Source organism: Bos mutus, chromosome 25 (assembly GCF_027580195.1).
Source record: "Bos mutus isolate GX-2022 chromosome 25, NWIPB_WYAK_1.1, whole genome shotgun sequence".
Lineage (NCBI taxonomy): Eukaryota > Metazoa > Chordata > Mammalia > Artiodactyla > Bovidae > Bos > Bos mutus.
The window spans coordinates 19,492,674-19,512,706 of record NC_091641.1 but is presented as its reverse complement, the minus strand read 5'-3'; the positions used below and the strand labels follow the sequence as shown (position 1 = coordinate 19,512,706).

General features: G+C 46.6%; 1 protein-coding gene across 1 annotated transcript in view; it reads left to right on the top strand.

Annotated features, from left to right (window-relative positions):
* Window positions 1-2,570: 2,570 nt before the first annotated feature.
* The window catches only part of SLC5A11 (solute carrier family 5 member 11), a 57,207-nt gene continuing 39,744 nt past the window's right edge, over window positions 2,571-20,033 (top strand). Inside the window, exons 1-3 of the mRNA XM_070362643.1 lie at window positions 2,571-2,951; window positions 13,449-13,607; window positions 16,258-16,329. Of these exons, the coding sequence (XP_070218744.1) occupies window positions 13,473-13,607; window positions 16,258-16,329 (207 nt within the window). The 5' untranslated portion in view covers window positions 2,571-2,951; window positions 13,449-13,472. The remainder of the gene's footprint in view (window positions 2,952-13,448; window positions 13,608-16,257; window positions 16,330-20,033) is intronic.

Genomic DNA, 20,033 nt, shown 5'->3' with positions numbered 1-20,033 from the left:
ATAGAGTTGGACACGACAAAGCAACTGGGCAAGAGGGTAGGAATATGCTAACTTCATAAGAAACTTCCAAAAGATTCCCCAAAGCGGTTGCACCACCCTCTCTCCTATTCTATTTAAAAAAATATTTATTTGGCTGTGCAAGGTCTTAGTTAGGGCACGTGGGATCTTAGTTGTGGCATATGAAATCCAGTTCCCAGACCAGTGATCAAACCAGGCCCCCCTGCGTTGGTGAAATAGTTAGGTGTCATTTCAGGGGGGGCTCCTTAGGACTCTGGTACCATAATTCTTTATGTCTCAGTGTAGAAAAGAATTGAGTGAGAGGCAAAGTGATAGATAAGCAGTGATTTATTAGAATAGGATGCTTGTGAAGGTTACAAGTGGGTGACTGAGAAATGCTGCTCCCTGAGAACTGAGGCTACAGTTTCATAATCCAACGGAAAGTGGGAGGTGGAGAAGAACTTGTTTGTCTTTGTTGAACAGATGTCATGCTTCCATCATCAACTCCTCCTTCAGGTTTGAGTTGGTCAGCCTGAGTTGGTCAAGCTAGTTCTATAAATTATTGTGGGTAGTTCAGTGGTAAAGAGTCCTCCCACCAGTGCAGGAGACTCAGGAGATGCCGGTTCAATCCCTGGATCAAGACGATCCCCTGGAGAAGGAAATAGCAACCCATTCCAGTATTCTTGTGTGGAGAATCCCATGGACAGAGGAGCCTGGGGGGTTATATAGTCCATAGGGTCGCAAAGAGTCAGACATGATTGAGTGACTAAGCAAGCATACACATGGTCAAATTGTTGTTTTTCAAGTGTGCAGAGAGGTTATCTCAGGGGGTCATAAACTTACTGAGCTTACTGGGCAGTATGTGGTCTCATGCCACCATTTTTGGGGGGCAGTGGGGACATGTCTCATGCTCCTGCTATGTGGTTTTGTTGCTAAGCAAGTCAGCTTGATTTTGTGGTTGAGCAAACCTGCCCTCTTGAGTGATCATTAACTTACAAGGGTCTCTCATATTTTTTCTACTTACACTCCCGTCATGGAATTAACTATTGAATCACCTATTTTGTCCATTTACACTATCCCTATCATTGAGTGTGCAGAGTCTCAGCCACTGAACCACCAGGGAAGCCCCATTTTCTACTCTTTACAGTATCGAACGAGAGCCAAAGAAGCTGGACAATGAGAGAAACTGTAGGAAGCAACGTTCCAGGGACCAGTGGGCCGCAATCAGCCCTCATAGATAAATAACCATAAGGCTAAAATTCTGGACTTGTCATTTTTCCAGAACAATTGAAGGTCTGGCCCCATTTGGCCTGTGTTCCCCCAGTTGGAGCTGAGTCGTGGCTGGGCCGTAGCTCTCCCGCCCACCACGGTGCCGTCTGCTTTCTCACCCATCTGTGTGCTTTGTTTGTAGCACTGTAACCAGGGAACATGCCCCTGATCCCCCAGACATGCCCCTACAAAGTCAGGACTGGATCTTGGCTTGATGGAGCCTGTTCTGCCTTTCTGGTGTTGAGTCTGCAGTCACAGACTGTCCATTCCCCGGCTGTCTGTCCGCCAGCCACCTTTTCTGATTCCAGCTGTTCCTTCTGTCCATCTTTCGCCCTAGGCAGGTCCCCTGTTCATGCTGATGTCGGTCCAATCGCTGAGTGTCTGCGCATCCAGGCCGCCTCTGTCCACTGAGGTTGTTTCTACGCCACCTCCACAGGCCCTGCAGCGCTCTGGAAGAAACGCTCTGGGTTCAAATCCTGGTTCTGCCACTCACAGCTGGTGACCTGGGCAAGCCACTCACCCATCTCTACCTCTGTCTTCTCATCAGTAAAATAGACATAATACTATCAGTCCAGGAGGCTTGTTGGAAAGACCAAGTGAGCAGAGATGTGGAAGCATTCAGAATGGAGCCTGGAGCATGTCCATTCTCACCATGCTTTCTGAACTGCTCTGAGCCAGGGGCTGCCCCCACCCAGGGCCCAGGTCAAGGGAAGGAGGCCGGAGGTGGCCTCTGTGGTGGTGGTGGTGGGGAGGCGGCCAGCACCCTGCTCTAGCCAGTGGCTGTCCTGCGGCCGTGTCGAATGGCCAGATCTTCAGATTGTTCTGGTAAACTGGGAAATCCAGAGTCATTCAATCCCTTTTTTTGCAAACGCTAGTAACTATCCTTTTTCTTTAAAAAAAAAAATTTTTTTTTGAATGCTCTGAGCATCCAGTGCAAGCCTTCCGCGGTCCCCTACTGCCTGTCCTGGTCTTGCGGGCCCCCGGCCACAGGCTCAGTCACTCCTGACAACTCCTCTGGGCTCCAGGCGCCTGCCTTTGTCCTGCCTCGGTCTGGAAAGCGCAGGGCAAAGGAATCGAACAAAGGTGGTCACTGTTACTGGTGCTGTCCCAGCGGTGGGGCCGCCGCGAGTGCCCTCCTGGGACTGTCCCTCTGTCCCCTGCGTCCCCTGCCAGCCTCTCCCCTCCCCCGCGTCCAGCTCGTCCCAAGCCCGCCTGTCCCCAGCGCGGAGGCGGGCCAGTGGCAGAGTGGGCGAGCGGGCAGGACGCGCCCCGGGCGGCAGCCGCTGCCCGCCCCCTCGTTGCCATGGGCCCCCCACCAGGTGAGGAGGTGGGGCCATGTGGGCGGGGCTCAGGTCAGCCCATCTTCTCCGGGACCTGCTCAGAGTTCAAGTTCAAGTTCAGGGTTGGGGCTGGCCCGGGGCCTCTCCTACCGCCCTGGGGGAGATCATTGACGCTTCCTCTAACCCCTGCAGTAAGCCCAGGCTGGAATTTGGAGTTTGACCTTCGAGGAGCCTCTCTCAGCAGGCGGGGCCGGAGGAAGGCCACCGCTGTCTTTTCAAACTCTGGCTGCGAGGGAAAAGGAACCCAGAAGGTTCTCCCACCTCACGGCCATTTCTATCTCCTTCCGCCTCAGACGCCGCCGCCGCCACCGGTACCCAGGGCAGGTTGGCCCTGCACCGAGACAGGTAAGACTCCGTCCGCCACTCCCGCAGCCCCCAAATTGATAACCATTCGGCACACAGGGGGCAGCTACTCCGGGGACCGGAGGCAGAGCTGGCAAAGGACCGGGTGGGGGCGCAGAGCTCCTCTCCTGGGAGGGGGCTAGTCCTGCCCCCCACACACGGGTTGATGCAGCCCGAGCACGCCGTGCTGGCGTCCCAGATCCTCCACTTACCCGGTTTCAGGCTCCTGGAGTGAACATTTCTCCTCATCTGTCAATTGACAGTGTGAATCAGCGCAGCCCAGCCACAGGTGTAGTGGACTTATGAGGCCCCAGGAGATAAGCAGGTGCAAAAATACCTACATAAACAGCGAAACACTGCTGGGGGGTGAGGGGGTGAGGGGGTAGAGGGGGCACTGCCTGTGACTTCCATGCGACTGCTGTTAACTGCAAGCAAATAGGAGTCACTGATACATGGCAGGCACGTGCAGAGAGCTTTGCGTGGTGGACCGGAATGGCTGGCCCAGCCACCCTAACTCACAGCAGAGACCGATTTGGAAAGAAACGCGCCCAAGGCTGCACAGATAGTGAGCAGAGACCGATTTGGAAAGAAACGCGCCCAAGGCTGCGCAGATAGTGAGCTGGAGAAGCTGAGACTCAGCTCGGACAGCGGCGAGCTTATCCACCAAGTCTGGTTTTCAAAAGGTGTCTTCATGATGATTCTGGGGAGCAGGTGGGAGAGATGCTGTCCTTCACTGGACATCTTGAGGATATGACTTTGGGTGGTGGTCGGTGGGGGAGGGGGTCACAGTTGTGTGTGTGTGTGTGTGTATCCTAATTCCCTGACCAGGGATTGAATCTGCGCCCCTTGTATTGGAAGTGTGCAGTCAACCACTGAACCCCCAGGACAGTCCCAACCTGGGTCACAATTGCGAGTATATAGCAAAGGCTCAGAAAATCCCCCATTTGTTTGTTATACAAGTCTACTCAGTGCATGGGGACTTCACAGGTGGTGCTAGTGGTAAAGAACCCACCTGCCGATGCAGGAGACATAAGAGACCCAGGTTCTATCCCTGGGTCGGGAAGATTCCCCTGGAGGAGGGCATGGCAACCCACTCCAGTATTCTTGCCTGGAGAAACCCATGGACAGAGGAGCCTGGTGGGCTCTAGTCTACAGGGTTGCAAACAGTCAAGTATGACTGAAGCGACTTAGCTCGCACACATTGAGTGCCTGCTCAGAGGACACAATGTGAACGAGATGGACAGAGCCCCTGCCTTTGTGGAGCTTACACTGCAGTGGGAATGCGTGGGAATGAGAGAATCGTACAAATCAAATGTCCTGCTTGATTCAACAGTGATGGGAAGTCGTGTTTGTTATGATGGCAAATCATCCAACTTAGACTAAAGCCAAGAGAAGACTCCTCTGGGGCTGAGACAGTAGGGTGCCATCCGAAGGATGAGTAGGAGTTCACCAAGCCAAGAGGGAAGAGCATGGCAGGTGGGGGGAACAGAATGGCAAAGACCCTGAGGCAGAAGTAGCACCCATGGGCTAGAAAGAAGACCAGGGTGAGATGGGGCTGGCAGAGCAAGTCAGCAGGCGCTGAGATGCTTTGAGCAGGAAAAGGAACCCATCTGATTTATGTTCAAAGATCTCTCTGGCTTCCATGTGAAGGGAGTGGATTCCAAGGAAGCAAGAGTGGCACTGGGGAGGCAAGATTCTTCCTCTGCTCTAGACACCAGTGATGGTGGCTTGAATGAAAGCCAGAGAAGTAAAGTGAGAGGAAATAGATGGAGTCCGGCTCTGCTTTGGACATACAACAGAATGGAGTCAGAGGTCAGTTCTGGGAGACTGAGATTCTGGGAGTTGAACAAGAGACACTATAATGTCTTTTTTGGTATGTTTGCCAGGCCTAGCATCTTTGGTGCTTAGACACAGTACCTGGATGTGCTCATAGGCCACTGGATGAGTGAATGAATGCAAGAATGAATGAATGTAAAATTGAATGAATGCAAGATTTGAGGATGACTCTCGGACTTCTGACCTGAGCAGCAGAGTGGATGAAGTTGCCGTTTAGGGAGATGGAATGGACTGGAAGCCCTTGAAGATCACCGTCTCTATGTTGGATGAATTACCTTTGAGATGACGACTGAGACTCCATGAGAGATTCCATGCCAGCACTTGGGTGGACAGGTCTGGGCTCAGAAGGTGCCCTTTTGACATCTGTTCTCTCTAGGAGCTATGAGACAAGGTCATCACTGAAGTGGGGAAGGGGCTGGAGAAGAAGCCTCACACGAGGGTCCCTTGTACTCACACCTGTTAACCCCACAGGGACTCTTTGTGGAAAGCTGTCAGGCCCTACCGTGCCCATGGTTTTCTAGCTAATGACCGGGGAGGTGGCTCTTTCTAACAGGCAAGGGACAGTCCCAGTTTCTGCTTCAGCCCAGAGATCCCCAGAATCTGTCCTCTGGTCTCTTTCTAGAGATCTGTTCCTAACAAACCGTGTGGCATTAGCTGTCTGGGCAGGTAGAAGTGGTCCTCCTTCCGTCCTCTGTTCTGCTGTTTGAGGCTCTGATGGCCTCGCTCAGCCTTTACAGTACTGACCCCCTCCCTCTTATGGGGCTGTCTCTACCATCAGCATCTTGAATTTGAGCCAAAGGCCAGGCTTATGGCTGAAGAGGGGGCAGTTACCTTCACAGGGGAATGGAAGAAAAGGGTGTGAGGGGTTGCCGGCCCTGGGAGGTGCAGCCTGTGTGGGCCCGTGTGGTCACCTCTGCAGTTTTCCCTGCTAAGGGCCCACGTGCCGAGCGGTAGTTGAGAACTTGCAGATCAAGCCCCGGTTGGAAGTCCCAGTTCAGTCATTTACCAGTGGCGTGGCCTTGGGGCCCCAGCCTGGGCTTTCTGTGGGGTTAACCAGAAACTCGACCTCTTAGGGACGCTATGTGCTTAAAATGAGATTCATACACGTAGAGGCCAGGATCTGCATGACCACAGAGTCCATGCTCTCTCTCTTTTTTTCTTTCTTTTAATGGTTTTACAAGAAGAATGTGTTGGGACTTCCCTGGTTGTCCGGAGGTTAAGACTCTGTGCTTCCACTGCAGGGGGCTTGGGTTCGATCCCTGGTTGGGGAACTAAGATCCTGCATGCTGCTCAGAGTGGCCAAAAAGTAAAAAATAAATAAATAAATGCTTAATGAAAAAAAAAAAAAAAGAGAGAAGGACGAGGTCAGATCTAGTAGGTCTGATCACATTCTATAATGAACTTGATTAATGCTTTTAGCAAAACTGTGACATAGGCCTGATTAATATCCCGATTTTATAGATGAGAAAACTGAGCCTCAGAGAAGTTATTTGCTCAAGATCACAGAGCTAGTGAGAGGTAGAGCTGGGATTTGAACTGGGCAGTGCAGTTCTAACGTCTTTACAGGTGATCGAAGTGCATTTATTTCCCAGAGAGTTTTTTAAAACTCCAATAATTGAAATTTGTAGTTAGACAGTCATTGTCATCTTTACCCAGTGCAGAATTCTTCCCTGGTTTCTGTCTCCATCTCTCTCATTCTCTGTCCCTGTAATGGGTTTGTTATTCTTCAGCAAATAGGCCTGCATCCTGGCAAAATAGTTGGTACTATTTTTCCCATCAGCATGTATCCACATTTAACATACATGTATGGTTTTATGCTGTAAATCTTGTTCCGTTTGTCTCTTTTTCTTTCATTATGAAATGTTTCAGATGCACACACGTCATAAAGAATAATGTGGGGGGAAATATAATGTAGCCCCACCCGTAGATGCATGTAGAGGAGCCAGCCTAAGAAACCTAAATGCAGTGAAGACAGTCAGAGCCCCACCCTGCTCTGGGCATGCTTGCCCATCTTTGCCTAGCACTGGGGCTCGGAAAATTTCCACATCTGCTTTGGCAAGTTATGTAAGCGGCCAGAAGGAAAGGGTTGAGCAGCCATCTCTGCTTGCTGAATTTCCTCTGTTTTGGGGCCAGTTGGCAGCAGTAAGGGCAGGGTGTTCTTGCAAACAGGGCCGTTGTTAGAGTGCCTGCTTTGCATAGACTCCTGTTAACCCTGGCCTCCCACAGGGTGGTTCCGTCCTTGGAAGTGAAGCCCTCCGGGGCAGTGCAGAGGGTAGCTCTGGGCATGCAAGGGGCTGCAAGGGGCTGGGTGAGCTCTCGTGAGGTCGGGGACTGGGTGAGATCTCGCGAGGATAGGGGCCAGTTTCACTGTCATCACCAATTTGTCCCCCGGGCCTAGCACAGAGCCTGGCACACAGCTGGGGCCTAATAAATGTTTGTGGCAAAGATACAAGTAGATGGAGGGAAGGAGTGAAGGAGGGGAGGATAGAAAGAAGGAGAGAAGGGCAGAGAGGAAAAAAGAGAGAAGTCAGTATAGGGTAACAATGAGCTTCAATTCAGGACCTGAGTTTGAATCCCACCTCTGCACTTCCTATGACCCAGAGGCCAGTGGCACAGCTGTGACCTGAACCCAGCTCACTCTTACTTCACTGTGGCTCCATTTCCCACCTGTAAAATGAAAGTATAACCTGGGTGGCTCAGTGATAAAGAATCTGCTTGCCAATGCAAGGGACTTGGGTTCAATCCCTGGGTTGGGAAGATCCCCTGGAGAAGGAAATGGCAACTCACTCCAGGATTCTTGTCTGGGAAATCCCATGGACAGAGGAGCCTGGTGGGCTACAGTCCAGGGGGTCACAAAGAGTCAAACACAACTCAGACTGAACAGCAACAAGTGTGTTTGCCTCACCGAGCTGACCAGGATGAGTAAGAGAATCAATGCAAACTGAGTTCCAGGCCCGCAACTTCAATAAATAGCTTTAGAAATGATCCCTGTTACAGTGATAGCATGGCTTTGCTGTACGAGGGCATGTGGAGGGCTCCCCTGGGACATGTGGCCAAGGCTCCAGCACTTGGGTTCCGCAGCCTCTCTGGTCCATGTTGCTAGCTCCTATTCCCATCCTGAAGAAAGCCGTACATCCTGGCCACCGGCAGGGCCCCACCTCCCTGGGACTCAAGAAGAGCCTGGAGTCAGTGCCAGCCTCCCAGAGCCGGTGATGAATGGCTTGTTTATCTGCTCCTGCCCCTCTCGGTGCCTGGCAGGCAGAGGCCTGGAAGAGGCAGCTGGGAGCGGGGCTGTGGACGGGGGAGGGCTGGCTCACCAGTCTGTCTAATGCCCCTGCTTCCTTCCTCCCCTTCCTCCCTTTCAGACCTGCAGAGTTTTAGGACAAGCCGCCCCACTCCCCAGTTCAATATAAATCTCCACCTTAAGCTGCTTCCCTCTTCCTCAAGTCCCCAGTGTTGGAAGCAGCAGGGTACTTGAAAGCAGTTGAAGCGTTTGAAAATGCAGTCTCTGAACCCTCCTATGCTGTTGGTGGGAATATAAATTGGTGTAACCACTATGGAGAACAGTATGGAGGTTCCTCAAAAAGCTAGAGTTAACATATGATCCAGCAATCCCACTCCTGGGCACGTATTCAGAGAAAACTCGAATTCAAAAGGATACATGCGATATTCATAGCAGCTCTGTTTACAGCAGCCAAGACACAGAAGTGTCTATCAACAGAGTGGATAAAGAAGATGTGGCACATATATACAGTGGAATACTACTCAGCCACAAGAAAGAATGAAATAATTCCATTTGCAGCAACATGGGGGGGACCTAGAAATGATCATACCAAGTGAAGTAAATCCAGCACGTACAGGTGGAATCTAAAAAAAATGAACAAACTAATCTACATATGAAACAGACACAGATGTAGAAAACAAACTTATGATTACCAAAGGGAAAAGAGGAGAGATGAATTAAGAGTTTAAGATTAACAGATATAGAAACTAACACAATGCTGTAAATCAGCTATATTTTAATAATGATAATTTTTTTAAAAGGATGGTCAGGGAATCCCCTGGTAGTCCAGTGGTTAGGACTCCATGCTTTCACTGCTGAGGATGAGGGTTCAAACTAAAATCCCACAAACCACATAGTCAAAAAAAAATTTGAAAAATAAAACACATAAAAAAAATAAAAATAAAACACAGTTCTGCAATCAGATCTGGAATTGAGCCCCGCCTTGGGCACTCAGTCATGCGACACCACTTCCTTGTCTGTGGAGTGGCGGTAAGAACACTGCTTAACCAAGAAGGGCTTCACCCTCGAGTCAGACCTTAAGGACCATCTAGTCCCCTTGTTTTCTAGCCTCCAAATCTGCCTCCTGGTTAGAGCCTCCTTTATGAATCTCTGCTTCCACCCTTGGGAGCTCTCCAGTACAGTCTTCCCTTCCCACTTTCTCCTTGAGAGTTTTCTGGTTCAGTTAGGTTATTACCATCCCATTGGACTGATGACAATGATCATAAAACCTAAGCGTGACTGAGGCAGGGAGGGCTGAGGGATGACCTGGGATGGAATTTGGGCTTCTGCTACATACTCCTGCCTTCAGGCTGGGTCAGTGAGTTGGGTTTGCCTGATACTGGCTGGTCCATCTTCCTTCCTTCCCTCCTTCTCTTGTCCGTCCATCTTTGGATCAGTGTTATGGATCAGTGATTGTTTGGATCTTCTCACAGGTCTGAGAAGCTGTGAGCATCCTCTCAACAGAAGAGCAAGGCCCAGGCCCAGGGAGAGAAGTTCAGTACTGCACTTGCTGTGGGAAGGGATGTTAAAGGCTACTGAGCGCCCCCCTGAGGCATCTTCTCTAAATGAACGTCTCTAGTCTCCTGGGTTCTAAGGCAGTGCTTTTCCACACAGGGGACATTTGTGGCTGCCGCAGCTGTGCAAAAGTGCTGCTGGCCTCGAGTGGGTGGCTCCCAGGGATGCTGCTAAACGTCTACAATGCACCAGGCAGCCCGCTCATAACAAGGAATTCAGTTCAGTTCAGTTCAGTCGCTCAGTCGTGTCCGACTCTTTGCGACCCCATGAATTGCAGCACGCCAGGCCTCCCTGTCCATCACCAACTCCCGGAGTCCACTCAAACTCATGTCCATCGAGTCGGTGATGCCATCCAGCCATCTCATCCTCTGTCATCCCCTTCTCCTTCTGCCCCCAATCCCTCCCAGGATCAGAGTCTTTTCCAATGAGTCAACTTTTCACATGAGGTGGCCAAAGTACTGGAGTTTCAGCTTTAGCATCATTCCTTCCAAAGAAATCCCAGGGCTGATCTCCTTTAAAATGTACTGGTTGGATCTCCTTGCAGTCCAAGGGACTCTCAAGAGTCTTCTCCAACACCACACTTCAAAAGCATCAATTCTTCGGCACTCAGCTTTCTTCACAGGCCAACTCTCACATCCATACATGACCACTGGAAAAACCATAGCCTTGACTAGAGGGACCTTTGTTGGCAAAGTAAGGTCTCTGCTTTTGAATATGCTATCTAGGTTGGTCATAGCTTTCCTTCCAAGGAGTAAGCGTCTTTTAATTTCTTGGCTGCAGTCACCATCTGCAGTGATTTTGGAGCCCAGAAAAATAAAGTCTGACACTGTTGCCACTGTTTCCCCATCTATTTCCCATGAAGTGATGGGACCAGATGCCATGATCTTCGTTTTCTGAATGTTGAGCTTTAAGCCAACTTTTTACTCTCCTCTTTCACTTTCATCAAGAGGCTCTTTAGTTCCTCTTCACTTTCTGCCATAAGGGTGGTGTCATCTGCATATCTAAGGTTATTGATATTTCTCCCGGCAATCTTGATTCCAGCTTGTGCTTCTTCCAGCCCAGTGTTTCTCATGATGTACTCTGCACATAAGTTAAATAAACAGGGTGACAATATACAGCCTTGATGAACTCCTTTTCCTATTTGGAACCAGTCTGTTGTTCCATGTCCAGTTCTAACTGTTGCTTCCTGACCTGCATACGAGATCCAAAATGCCGATAGTGTTGCAGATGAAAAGCCTTGCTTTAAGAACCAGGAATGTGTCACCCAGGTGACCAGGCTACTCCACCTTTGGGCAGCTCTGGTAAGAAGCAGGAAATGGCTCCCCAGTTCTTCCCCTCTCTCAGTTAATCTCCAGGTTCTATCAGTTCTGGGGCTTCCCTGGTGGCTCAGTTGGTAAAGAATCTGCCTGCAATGCAGGAGACCCTGGTTCGATTCCTGGGTCTGGAAGATCCCCTGAAGAAGGGATAGGCTACCCACTCCAGTATTCTTGGGTTTCCCTGGTGGCTCAGATGGTAAAGAATATGCCCACAATGCAGGAGACTTGGATCCCTGGGTTGGGAAGATCCCCTGGAGGAGGGCATGGCGACCCACTGCAGTATTCACGCCTGGAGAATCCCATAGACAGAGGAGCCTGGTGGGCTACAGTCTGTAGGGTCGCAGAGACTCAGACATGACTGAGTGACTAAACACAGCACAGCGCACAGAACCTATCTGCAGTTTGCACAAAACAAGTGTTCTGGGTTTTCCTTTACATTAAAATCATAGACAACTATATTCTATATCTTATAATAACCTATAATGGAAAAGAATCTGAAAATATTGATCACTTTGCTATATACCTGAAACTAACATTGTAAATGAACTGTACTCAATTTTTTTAAAAAATGGTTTAAAAAATGTACCAGCTTTTTATTTTATCGGGGCTGTCTCTGATATTTCTCAGAGGGCTCTATAAAAACATGGTATATCATGGGAGTTGTTTGGATTTCTTTATAACATTTAAAATCACAAAGCATTTTCTTTTTCAGATTTAAACATTCTGGTTTTCCTCTGTAGAGTCACACTTTATTCTGTGCTTCTGGAATCAAATGGATTCCAGTTTTCTTATTTCTCTTAAATTCAAAGCTTACTCAGTATAATAGGTAAAAGGATCTGACTCCCCCTTTGCATCAGATGGAGCAGTTATATGTTGAATTATCCATCATTTTAACCATAAATTGCTGTTCTTTTATTTCTCTTTTATAATAGAGCTTTATATTGATGTTTTAAATGTGTGTAGGTAGGTAACATTATCTGTGAGTTGAGTTTCAGTATTCAGTAAAAAGAATATTATAAAATATTTGTTATAGAAACAGGGGATAATATCTGAAGATGATGATATCTTCTTTCTGTAGAAAGAAAACTACTGACCTTAGAGAATCCTTTGAATGACATCAAAGAGCTGGTTTAATGCCTTCATAGATAATGAGCCTCACTGCCCACTTCCCTGCTCCCAGTCTTAATCCTCAGGAAAGAATCTGATGGTTCCTTAAGCATGACATGCTTATTCACATCTTAATGTCTGTGGATACTGTTGCCTTAGCCTGGAATGTACCCGCATCCCTGCTCATGGCGTGTAGGACCACCTACACATTCTTCAAAACCCAGCTCATATACTATCATCTCTTTTCCTCCATGTAAAACTAGGTGGTCTTTGCCTCACGGCCTACTGTAGAAAATTAGTAATAGTGATAATAGCAGCTATAATTTACTGAGCACAGCTGTGTGTGGCATTGTTCTCCACACTTCACAGGTACTAGATCATGACGATCTGTGAAATGTAACCTCTTATTGTCCCATTTTCAGATGGCAATGCAATGAATTAGAGAAGTTAGGGAATTTGTCCAAGCTCTCGGGGTCAGTAAGGGGTGCAGCCAACTGGATGACTCTTAGGCTTGAATCCTTAATATGTCTGTCATTATACACACCCACTTGTATGAAATATCATATTGTGTTATTATCTATGAGGTGAGTTACCCCATTATTGGGCTGCCCACTTTGCAAGGTTATAAACACTTAGGATGATGCCTGTCATGTAGCAGGTGCTATATACATGTTTATTAAAGAAACACATTTCAACTTCCCTGATGGTCCAGTGGCTAAGAATCCACCTTCCAATGCATGGGCACAGGTTCCATTCCTGGTCCTGGAAGATTCCACATGCCACGGGACAACTAAGCCTGTGGGCCACAACTACCAAACCTGTGCTCTAAAGCCTGCGAGCCACAAATACTGAAGCCTGTGCACTCTAGAGCTGGTGCTCTGCAACCAGAGAAGCGACCACAATGAAAAAACCATGCACTGCAAGGAGAGAAAGCTCACTCACAACAACGAAGACCCAGTGCAGCCAAAATAAAAAATAAATACAAATTTAAAAATAAATAAACATACACATTTTATGGGCATATCCAGCAGTGAAACAAGATTGTATTGACTGGCTGAGCCTTAGGCAAAATTGCTGGCTTGACTTTCACCTGGCTGCGAGGTACCAGGGAAACAGGCTGACTCGGGTGTCCTGTTTTTCTCTCACTCCTGGATACGTGGAAGAGGGTGGTGAGACATCTATATTACTTAAGCTGTTTGTTTTTCTTTGTGTTTTGCCAAGTGAGCAGTGGGGTTGGTGAACATTAACTGTAGATTGGATGTGACTTCCTTGTAAATATTTGGTGAATGACAGAACGGATGGATTTGCCTTCCTGAGGTCTGTCTCCATCACACGTCCTTCCACATGTGTCTCCCTGCTTGGGTGCCCAAGGAGACAGTTACAGAGAGGGTGAGAAGAGTGGCACCGGGTCCTGGCATGTGACACACATTTGCACTTCCACAGCGTTGCAAGAGTTCGTTCAGGACCATGGAGAGCAGCACCAGCAGCCCTCGGCTCACACAGTCAGATCCCCTGGAGGCGTTTCCCCGGAGGACGCTGGAAGCAGGAGACATCGCAGTGCTGGTTCTATATTTCCTCTTTGTCCTGGCTGTTGGACTATGGGTAAGTCAAGTCAGAGGGAGAGACTGGCTCAAGGTTTTACAGTAAGTAGAACTTGATTCTTTTTTATTTTTATCTTTGGCCACACTGCATGGCTTGTGGGTTCTTAGGTCCCCAACCAGGGATCACATCCATGCCCCATGCAGTGAAAGTGTGGAGTCCTAACTGCTGGACCACCAGGGAAGTCCTAAGAGTCAAGGTTCTCAAGTCAGACAGGATTGGGATCAGGATTAGGGGGTACAAGCAGAGTTAGAATAAAGGTTAGAGTTGCTGGGAATCTGTAATTTCACAAGAGAATCAGGAGACTCTGATGCAGTGCTGGTTTGGGGAGCCCTGGATTTAGATGATCCCTTTTAGCACAAGGAGTTCTTTACTCTTGGAAAATACTTCCTGTGTCAGGATTCAGCAGGAATGAGCCAAAGTATCTGTTTGCTATAGTAAGATCTTTTGCAGGGATGAAAAGATATCATTTCATGTCATCTCTCATCCAGTAAGACTCCTCTTACCAATATCTGCACCCAGAGCTGGAAGAAGTTACAACTTATCCAAGATCACTTAGTGGTTTAAATGTCTCTGTTAAAGTACCTTTAGGGCCAAGGAGCTCACTCCCAAAGAGCTCTGAAATCAGGCTGACCTGGGTTTGAGTTCTCAGTCTTCCTCTCTGTAGAAATATGGCACTAGATAAGGGACTACTTCTGAGCCTTGGTTTGTTCATGTATTAGATTGGCTTGATGATATCAACCTCATAGAAACTGAAAGTGAAAGTTGCTCAGTCCAGCTGTTTGTGACCCCATGGACTGTAGACTGCTAGGCTCCTCTGTCCATGGAATTCTTCAGGCAAGAATACTGGAGTAGGTTGCCATTCCCTCCTCCAAGGGATCTTCCCAACCCAGGGATGGAACCTGGGTCTCCTGCATTGCAGGCAGATTCTTTACCATCTGAGACACCAGAGAAGCTCTCACAGGAGTTGGTGAGGATTAAAATGAGATGATGCTTCAAAATGCTTACTGCAGAGCCTGACTCATAGTGAGTGACTGAATGAAAGTCACTCAGTCGTGTCCGACTCTTTGCAATCCCATGGACTGTAGCCTCCAGGCTCCTTTGTCCATGGAATTCTCCAGGCAAGAACACTGGAGTGGGTTGCTACTTCTTCAGAGGATCTTCCCGACGCAGGGGATAGAACCCAGGTCTCCTGCATTGCAGGCAGATTCTTTACCGTCTGAGTCACCAGGGCAGCCCCCTGGTACATAGTACTAATACTCAGTAAATGACATCCATTGTGGGTGGTCACAGGCAAACCATGGTCTAAAACTCAGATGTCTAGGGGGACCTAGTAGGTTATTATACATGTGTGAGGCAGGGAGTTGTAGGGGGGGATGACCTGAATAGTTTGTCTCCTCTAAGGGATTCAAATGAAAATCTTAAAAACCAGACATCAAACAGGGACTTCCATGGTGGACCGGTGGTTAAGAATCCACCTTCAAATGCAGGGAACACAGGTTCGATCGCTGGTAGGGGAACTAATATCCCACCTGCTGTGGGGGGACTATGTCCATGCACCACAACTACGAGCCCATGTGCCACAACCAGAGAGAAACCTGGGTGCCACAACCAAAACTCCACACGGCCAGAAACAAATCAATAAATAGAAAAAACAAACCATGGGTCAAACAAAACATGTTTGATCTAAAAAGTACAACAAGCTAGTGAAAATAACTAAAAAGAAGTAAAAGGACTTCCCTGGCTGGATGTGGGTTCCATCCCTGGTCAGGGAACTAAGATTTCACGTGCCTCATCATCAAAAAAGCAAACAAAAAAACCCCACATAACACAAGCAATATTGAAACAAATTCAATAAAGAATTTTAAAAATGATCCGCATCAAAAAACAATCTTAAGAAAAAAAACCAAAAAGAACAAAAAAGTAGAATCACAGATGTAGAGAAGAAACTAGCGGTTATCAGCGGGGAGAGGGGAGGAGAAATAAAGGAGTAGAGCATTAAGAGGTAAAAACTATTATGCATAAAATAAGCTGCAAGAATATATTATACAATACAGAGGATATAGCCAGTATTTTATAACTATAAATGGAGTACAACCTTTAAAAATTGTAAATCACCTATAACTTATATAATATCATACATCACCTATACTTTTTCTTTGAAGGACCTGAGAGGCTTTTTTTTTTTAATTTAAAATGTTTATTTTGGGGCCTCACCACAGTGCATGTAGGATCTTAGTTCCCTAACTAGGGAAGTAGAAGAAAAGAGTCTTAGCCTCTGAAACACCAGGGAAGTCCCTCACTTAAAAAAAAGGAAAAAATTGCAGTTAAGGGACTTTCCTGGTGGTCCAGTGGTTAGCACTCCACGCTTTCACTGCCAAGGGCCCATCCCTCGTTGGAGAACTTAAATCCCACAAGCTGCATGGTGCAAAAAATAGTGAAGTAAGATATTTCATGCAAATGATGGCCATGGGAAGTATTGCTCAGGGACTCTTACAAAAACAAACAAAACCCCAAACCAAACAAACCCCAAAATATATTTGATGTCTGAATCTGGCTTGCTGGACTCCCGGGTTATAATCTGGGACTAGACCACCTGGGGGTGCCTCTGATTGCTAACACTTCCTTTACCCACTGCTCTTCTCTGTTTCAGTCCACAGTGAAGACCAAAAGAGACACTGTGAAAGGCTACTTTCTAGCTGGAGGCAACATGCTGTGGTGGCCAGTAAGTAGTCTTTGGTTCAATTAAAAGACTCTTCAAGTCCCGATACTCTGTCTAGCCTTTGCTTTCTCAGGACTCTCTGGTTCCATGTTGTCTGGAAGTCACAGTCTAAACTAGAGAAGACTTAGCTCCAACTCGAAATTGTTGGAACAAAAAGAATCCATCAGCTCACCTAAGGGAAAAACCTAGAGTTGGTCTGGTTTCAGGTATGGCAGGTATAGGGGCACAAGTGATCACTGGGACCTGGTTTCTCCCTCTGTTTATCCCATCTATCTGTCTATCTATCTGTCTTTCTATTAATATATATCTTTCTATCTATCTGCCTGTCTATCTGGGCTTCCCTGATGGCTCAGAGGATAAAGAATCCACCTGCAATGCAGGAGACACAGAAGATGTGGGTTCAATCCCTGGGTTGGGAAGATCCCCTGGAGGAGGAAATGGCAACCCACTCCAGGATTCTTGCCTGGGAAAATCCATAGACAGAGGAACCTGGTGGGCTACAGTCCATAGGGTCGGGAAGAGTCAGACACAGGGCTGAGCGATGAAGCACACACATTTATCCATCTATCCATTAGTTGTCTATCACCTATCTATCTCTATCAGTGTCTCTGCTTCTGGAAGGGTGCCATTCCCAAACAGGCTCAACTTCATGTCAACAAGATGATGGCCACTCCTCCAGACTTTCCATCCTCTCCGTCTCCAGCCTAGCATGGGAAGAGCACCTGCCTCCATGGCAGGATCCCTGGAAAATATGTGTCCCAAGCCCATCTCTGTGTTAGTCACTGTGACCAAGGTAGTTTGCTGTGTTAAGTAACTCAAGCCTGGGTCACACACTCAGTGCCTTATCTGGAGGGCATGGAGCCTGCTCTGAGGCATATGTGATGAGAAATAAGAAGGGCCAGACCCTGAAGGACAGCTGGAGACCATTACTGAGACAAGGTGGAAAAAATGTTGAGAACCCAAATAACAAATACAACAGCCCAATTAGTATTCTCTATTCAAGGGGAGCTAAAGGCATTGCTAAATACATTGTTGTTGTTCAGTCATTCAGTCATGTCCTGCTCTTTGTGAGCCCATAGACTGCAGCACGCCTGGCTTCCCTGTCCTTCACCATCTACCGGAACCGGCTCAAACTCATGTATGTTGAGTCAGTGATGCCATCCAACCATCTCATCCTCTCTCCCCTTCTCCTCCTGCCTTCAATCTTTTCCAGCATCAGGGTCTTTTCTAATGGGCTGGCTCTTCACATCAGGTGGCCAAAGTATTGGAGCTTCAGCTTTAGCATCACTCTTTCTAATGAATATTCAGATTAGTTTCCTTTAGGATTGACTGGTTTGGTCTTTTGCAGTCCAAGGGACTCTCAACAGTTTTCTCCAACACCACAGTCCAAAAGCGTCAATTCTTCAGTACTCAGTCTTCTTTACGGTCCAACTCTCACATCCATACATGACTACTGGAAAAACCGTAGCTTTAACTAGATGGACCTTTGTTGGCAAAGTAATGTCTTTCCTTTTTAATGCACTATCTAGATTTGTCATAACTTTTCTTCCAAGGAGCAAGCATCTTTTAATTTCATGGCTGCAGTCACCATCTGCAGTGATTTTGGAGCCCAAGAAAATAAAATCTGTCACTGTTTCCATTGTTTCTCCATCTATTTGCCATCTATTTGAAGTGATGGGATTGGATGTCATGATCTTAGTTTTCTGAATGTTGAATTTTAAGCCATGTTTTTCACTCTCCTCTTTCACCTTTGTCAAAAGGCTCTTTAGTTACTCTTTGATTTCTACCATAGAGGTAGAGTCATCTGCTTATCTGAGGTTATTGATGTTTCTCCCGGCAATCTTGATTCCAGCTTGTGTTTCATCCAGCCCAGCATTTCACATGATGGACTCTGCATATAAGTTGAATAAACAGGGTGACAATATAGAGCCTTGAGATACTCCTTTCCCAATTTGGAACCAGTCTGTTGTTCCATGTCCGGTTCTAACTGTTGCTTCTTGACCTGCATACAGGTTTCTCAGGAGGCAGGTAAGGTGGTCTGGTATTCCCATCTCTTGAAGACTTTTCCACAGTTTGTGGAAATACACACATGCACACATATGTGCACACATGTGTACACATATGCACACACATATATGCACACAGGCCTCTGCTTCATGGGTCCTGAGTAAGGAATCAGGAATGATCATTTTATTCATGATCTTCTATTATAAGTGTTAAATCTCCCAAATAAAAAGAGAGAAGACATTTCCCATTTGCAGGGAGTCCAAAAGATGTAAGATACAGAGAGATAACAGGTATCTGAGCCTCTGGTCAATACGATGTCTGAAGACAATGACCACACTGTTCTCAAAAGATACCAAAAATGAGCTCTGCGTTATATATTCAGTGAATTCATTAGAACAGTTCCCTGTCCAGCATGGCACCAAACAGAGGAGACATCATTGAGCTTGTAATCTAGTGCAGCATTTCCTAAGTGTGAAGAACGGGCGCACCACGATTTTTCAGTTGTGCAGACACAACACTGAGTAACGTCAGATTACATCGTGGGAGCATTCCCTTTCCTATTCTCAGTCAGTCTTCTTGGTTACATAAAAGAAAGTCACAGTTTGCTACTAAGATGGCTTTACCGGTCTTTTAGCACGGACTAATCTGTGTTTAACAAAGAGAATTCAAGCTTCAGGGTAAGTAAATTTGGTAGTCTGGAGAACCTAGATAGAATTTTATAACTTTTTTTTTTCATTTTCATTTTATTTGTATGGTTCTTTTCTATGTAAAGCAAGTGATACTGGTTTTCCATGTAAAGTTGTAAATACATATATCATATTAATATATAATAATTGGTTAAATAATAAAATATATAATCATATATATAAGTTAAAGAAGAAGTCAGTATAAGGTAAAATGTTGAGTAAATACCAGTGCAGGTGTAGTGGACATAGAGATGGCTACAAAAGAAGTACTCAGTGACTGAATTTTTTCTTTACTGAAATTGTTGCAATATTGCTTCTGTTTTATGTTTTGGATTTTTGGCCATGAGGCATGTGGGATCTTAGCTTCCCACATCCTGTGCATTGGAAGGTGAAGTCTTAACCACTGGACCACCAGGGAAGTCCCGCAATGATTGAACTTTAAGAAATGCTGGTCAAATGGTCTTTATCATGAGTGATGCTGGGCTCAAAAAAAAAAAAAATTCAGTTGGAATATAGCAGCTCACCTAAGTATGCTTGCTTTTGCATACTTGTATCCATTTCTTTGCTCATATTCTTGGATGACCCTTCTCCAGGTCAAGAAGGAAAGGGCAGTTGTGGAACTTTCTTTGCTTTCTTTACTCCGGAGAATGATGTCAATGGAAAGGAGGTGTGGTTAAGAGAAAGGGCTTTGGAACAAGTGCATCAGTTAGCTATTGCTCCTAAGAAGCTACCCATAAATGTAGTGGCTCACAACCACTACAGTGTATTATTTCTTTTTAAAATTTATTTTTTAAAAGCTGAAGTATAGCTGACTTACAATGCTATGTTAATTTCTGCTGTACAGCAAAGTGACTCATTATATATATATATATATAGTATAGTATATACAGTATATTATATCTTTGTAAAAGATATAATTAATTAATTTTTGGTTATGCTGCATCTTCATTGCTCCACTTGGGCTCTCTCTAGTTGCAATGAGTGGGGGCTACTCTTCACTGCAGTGCACAGGCT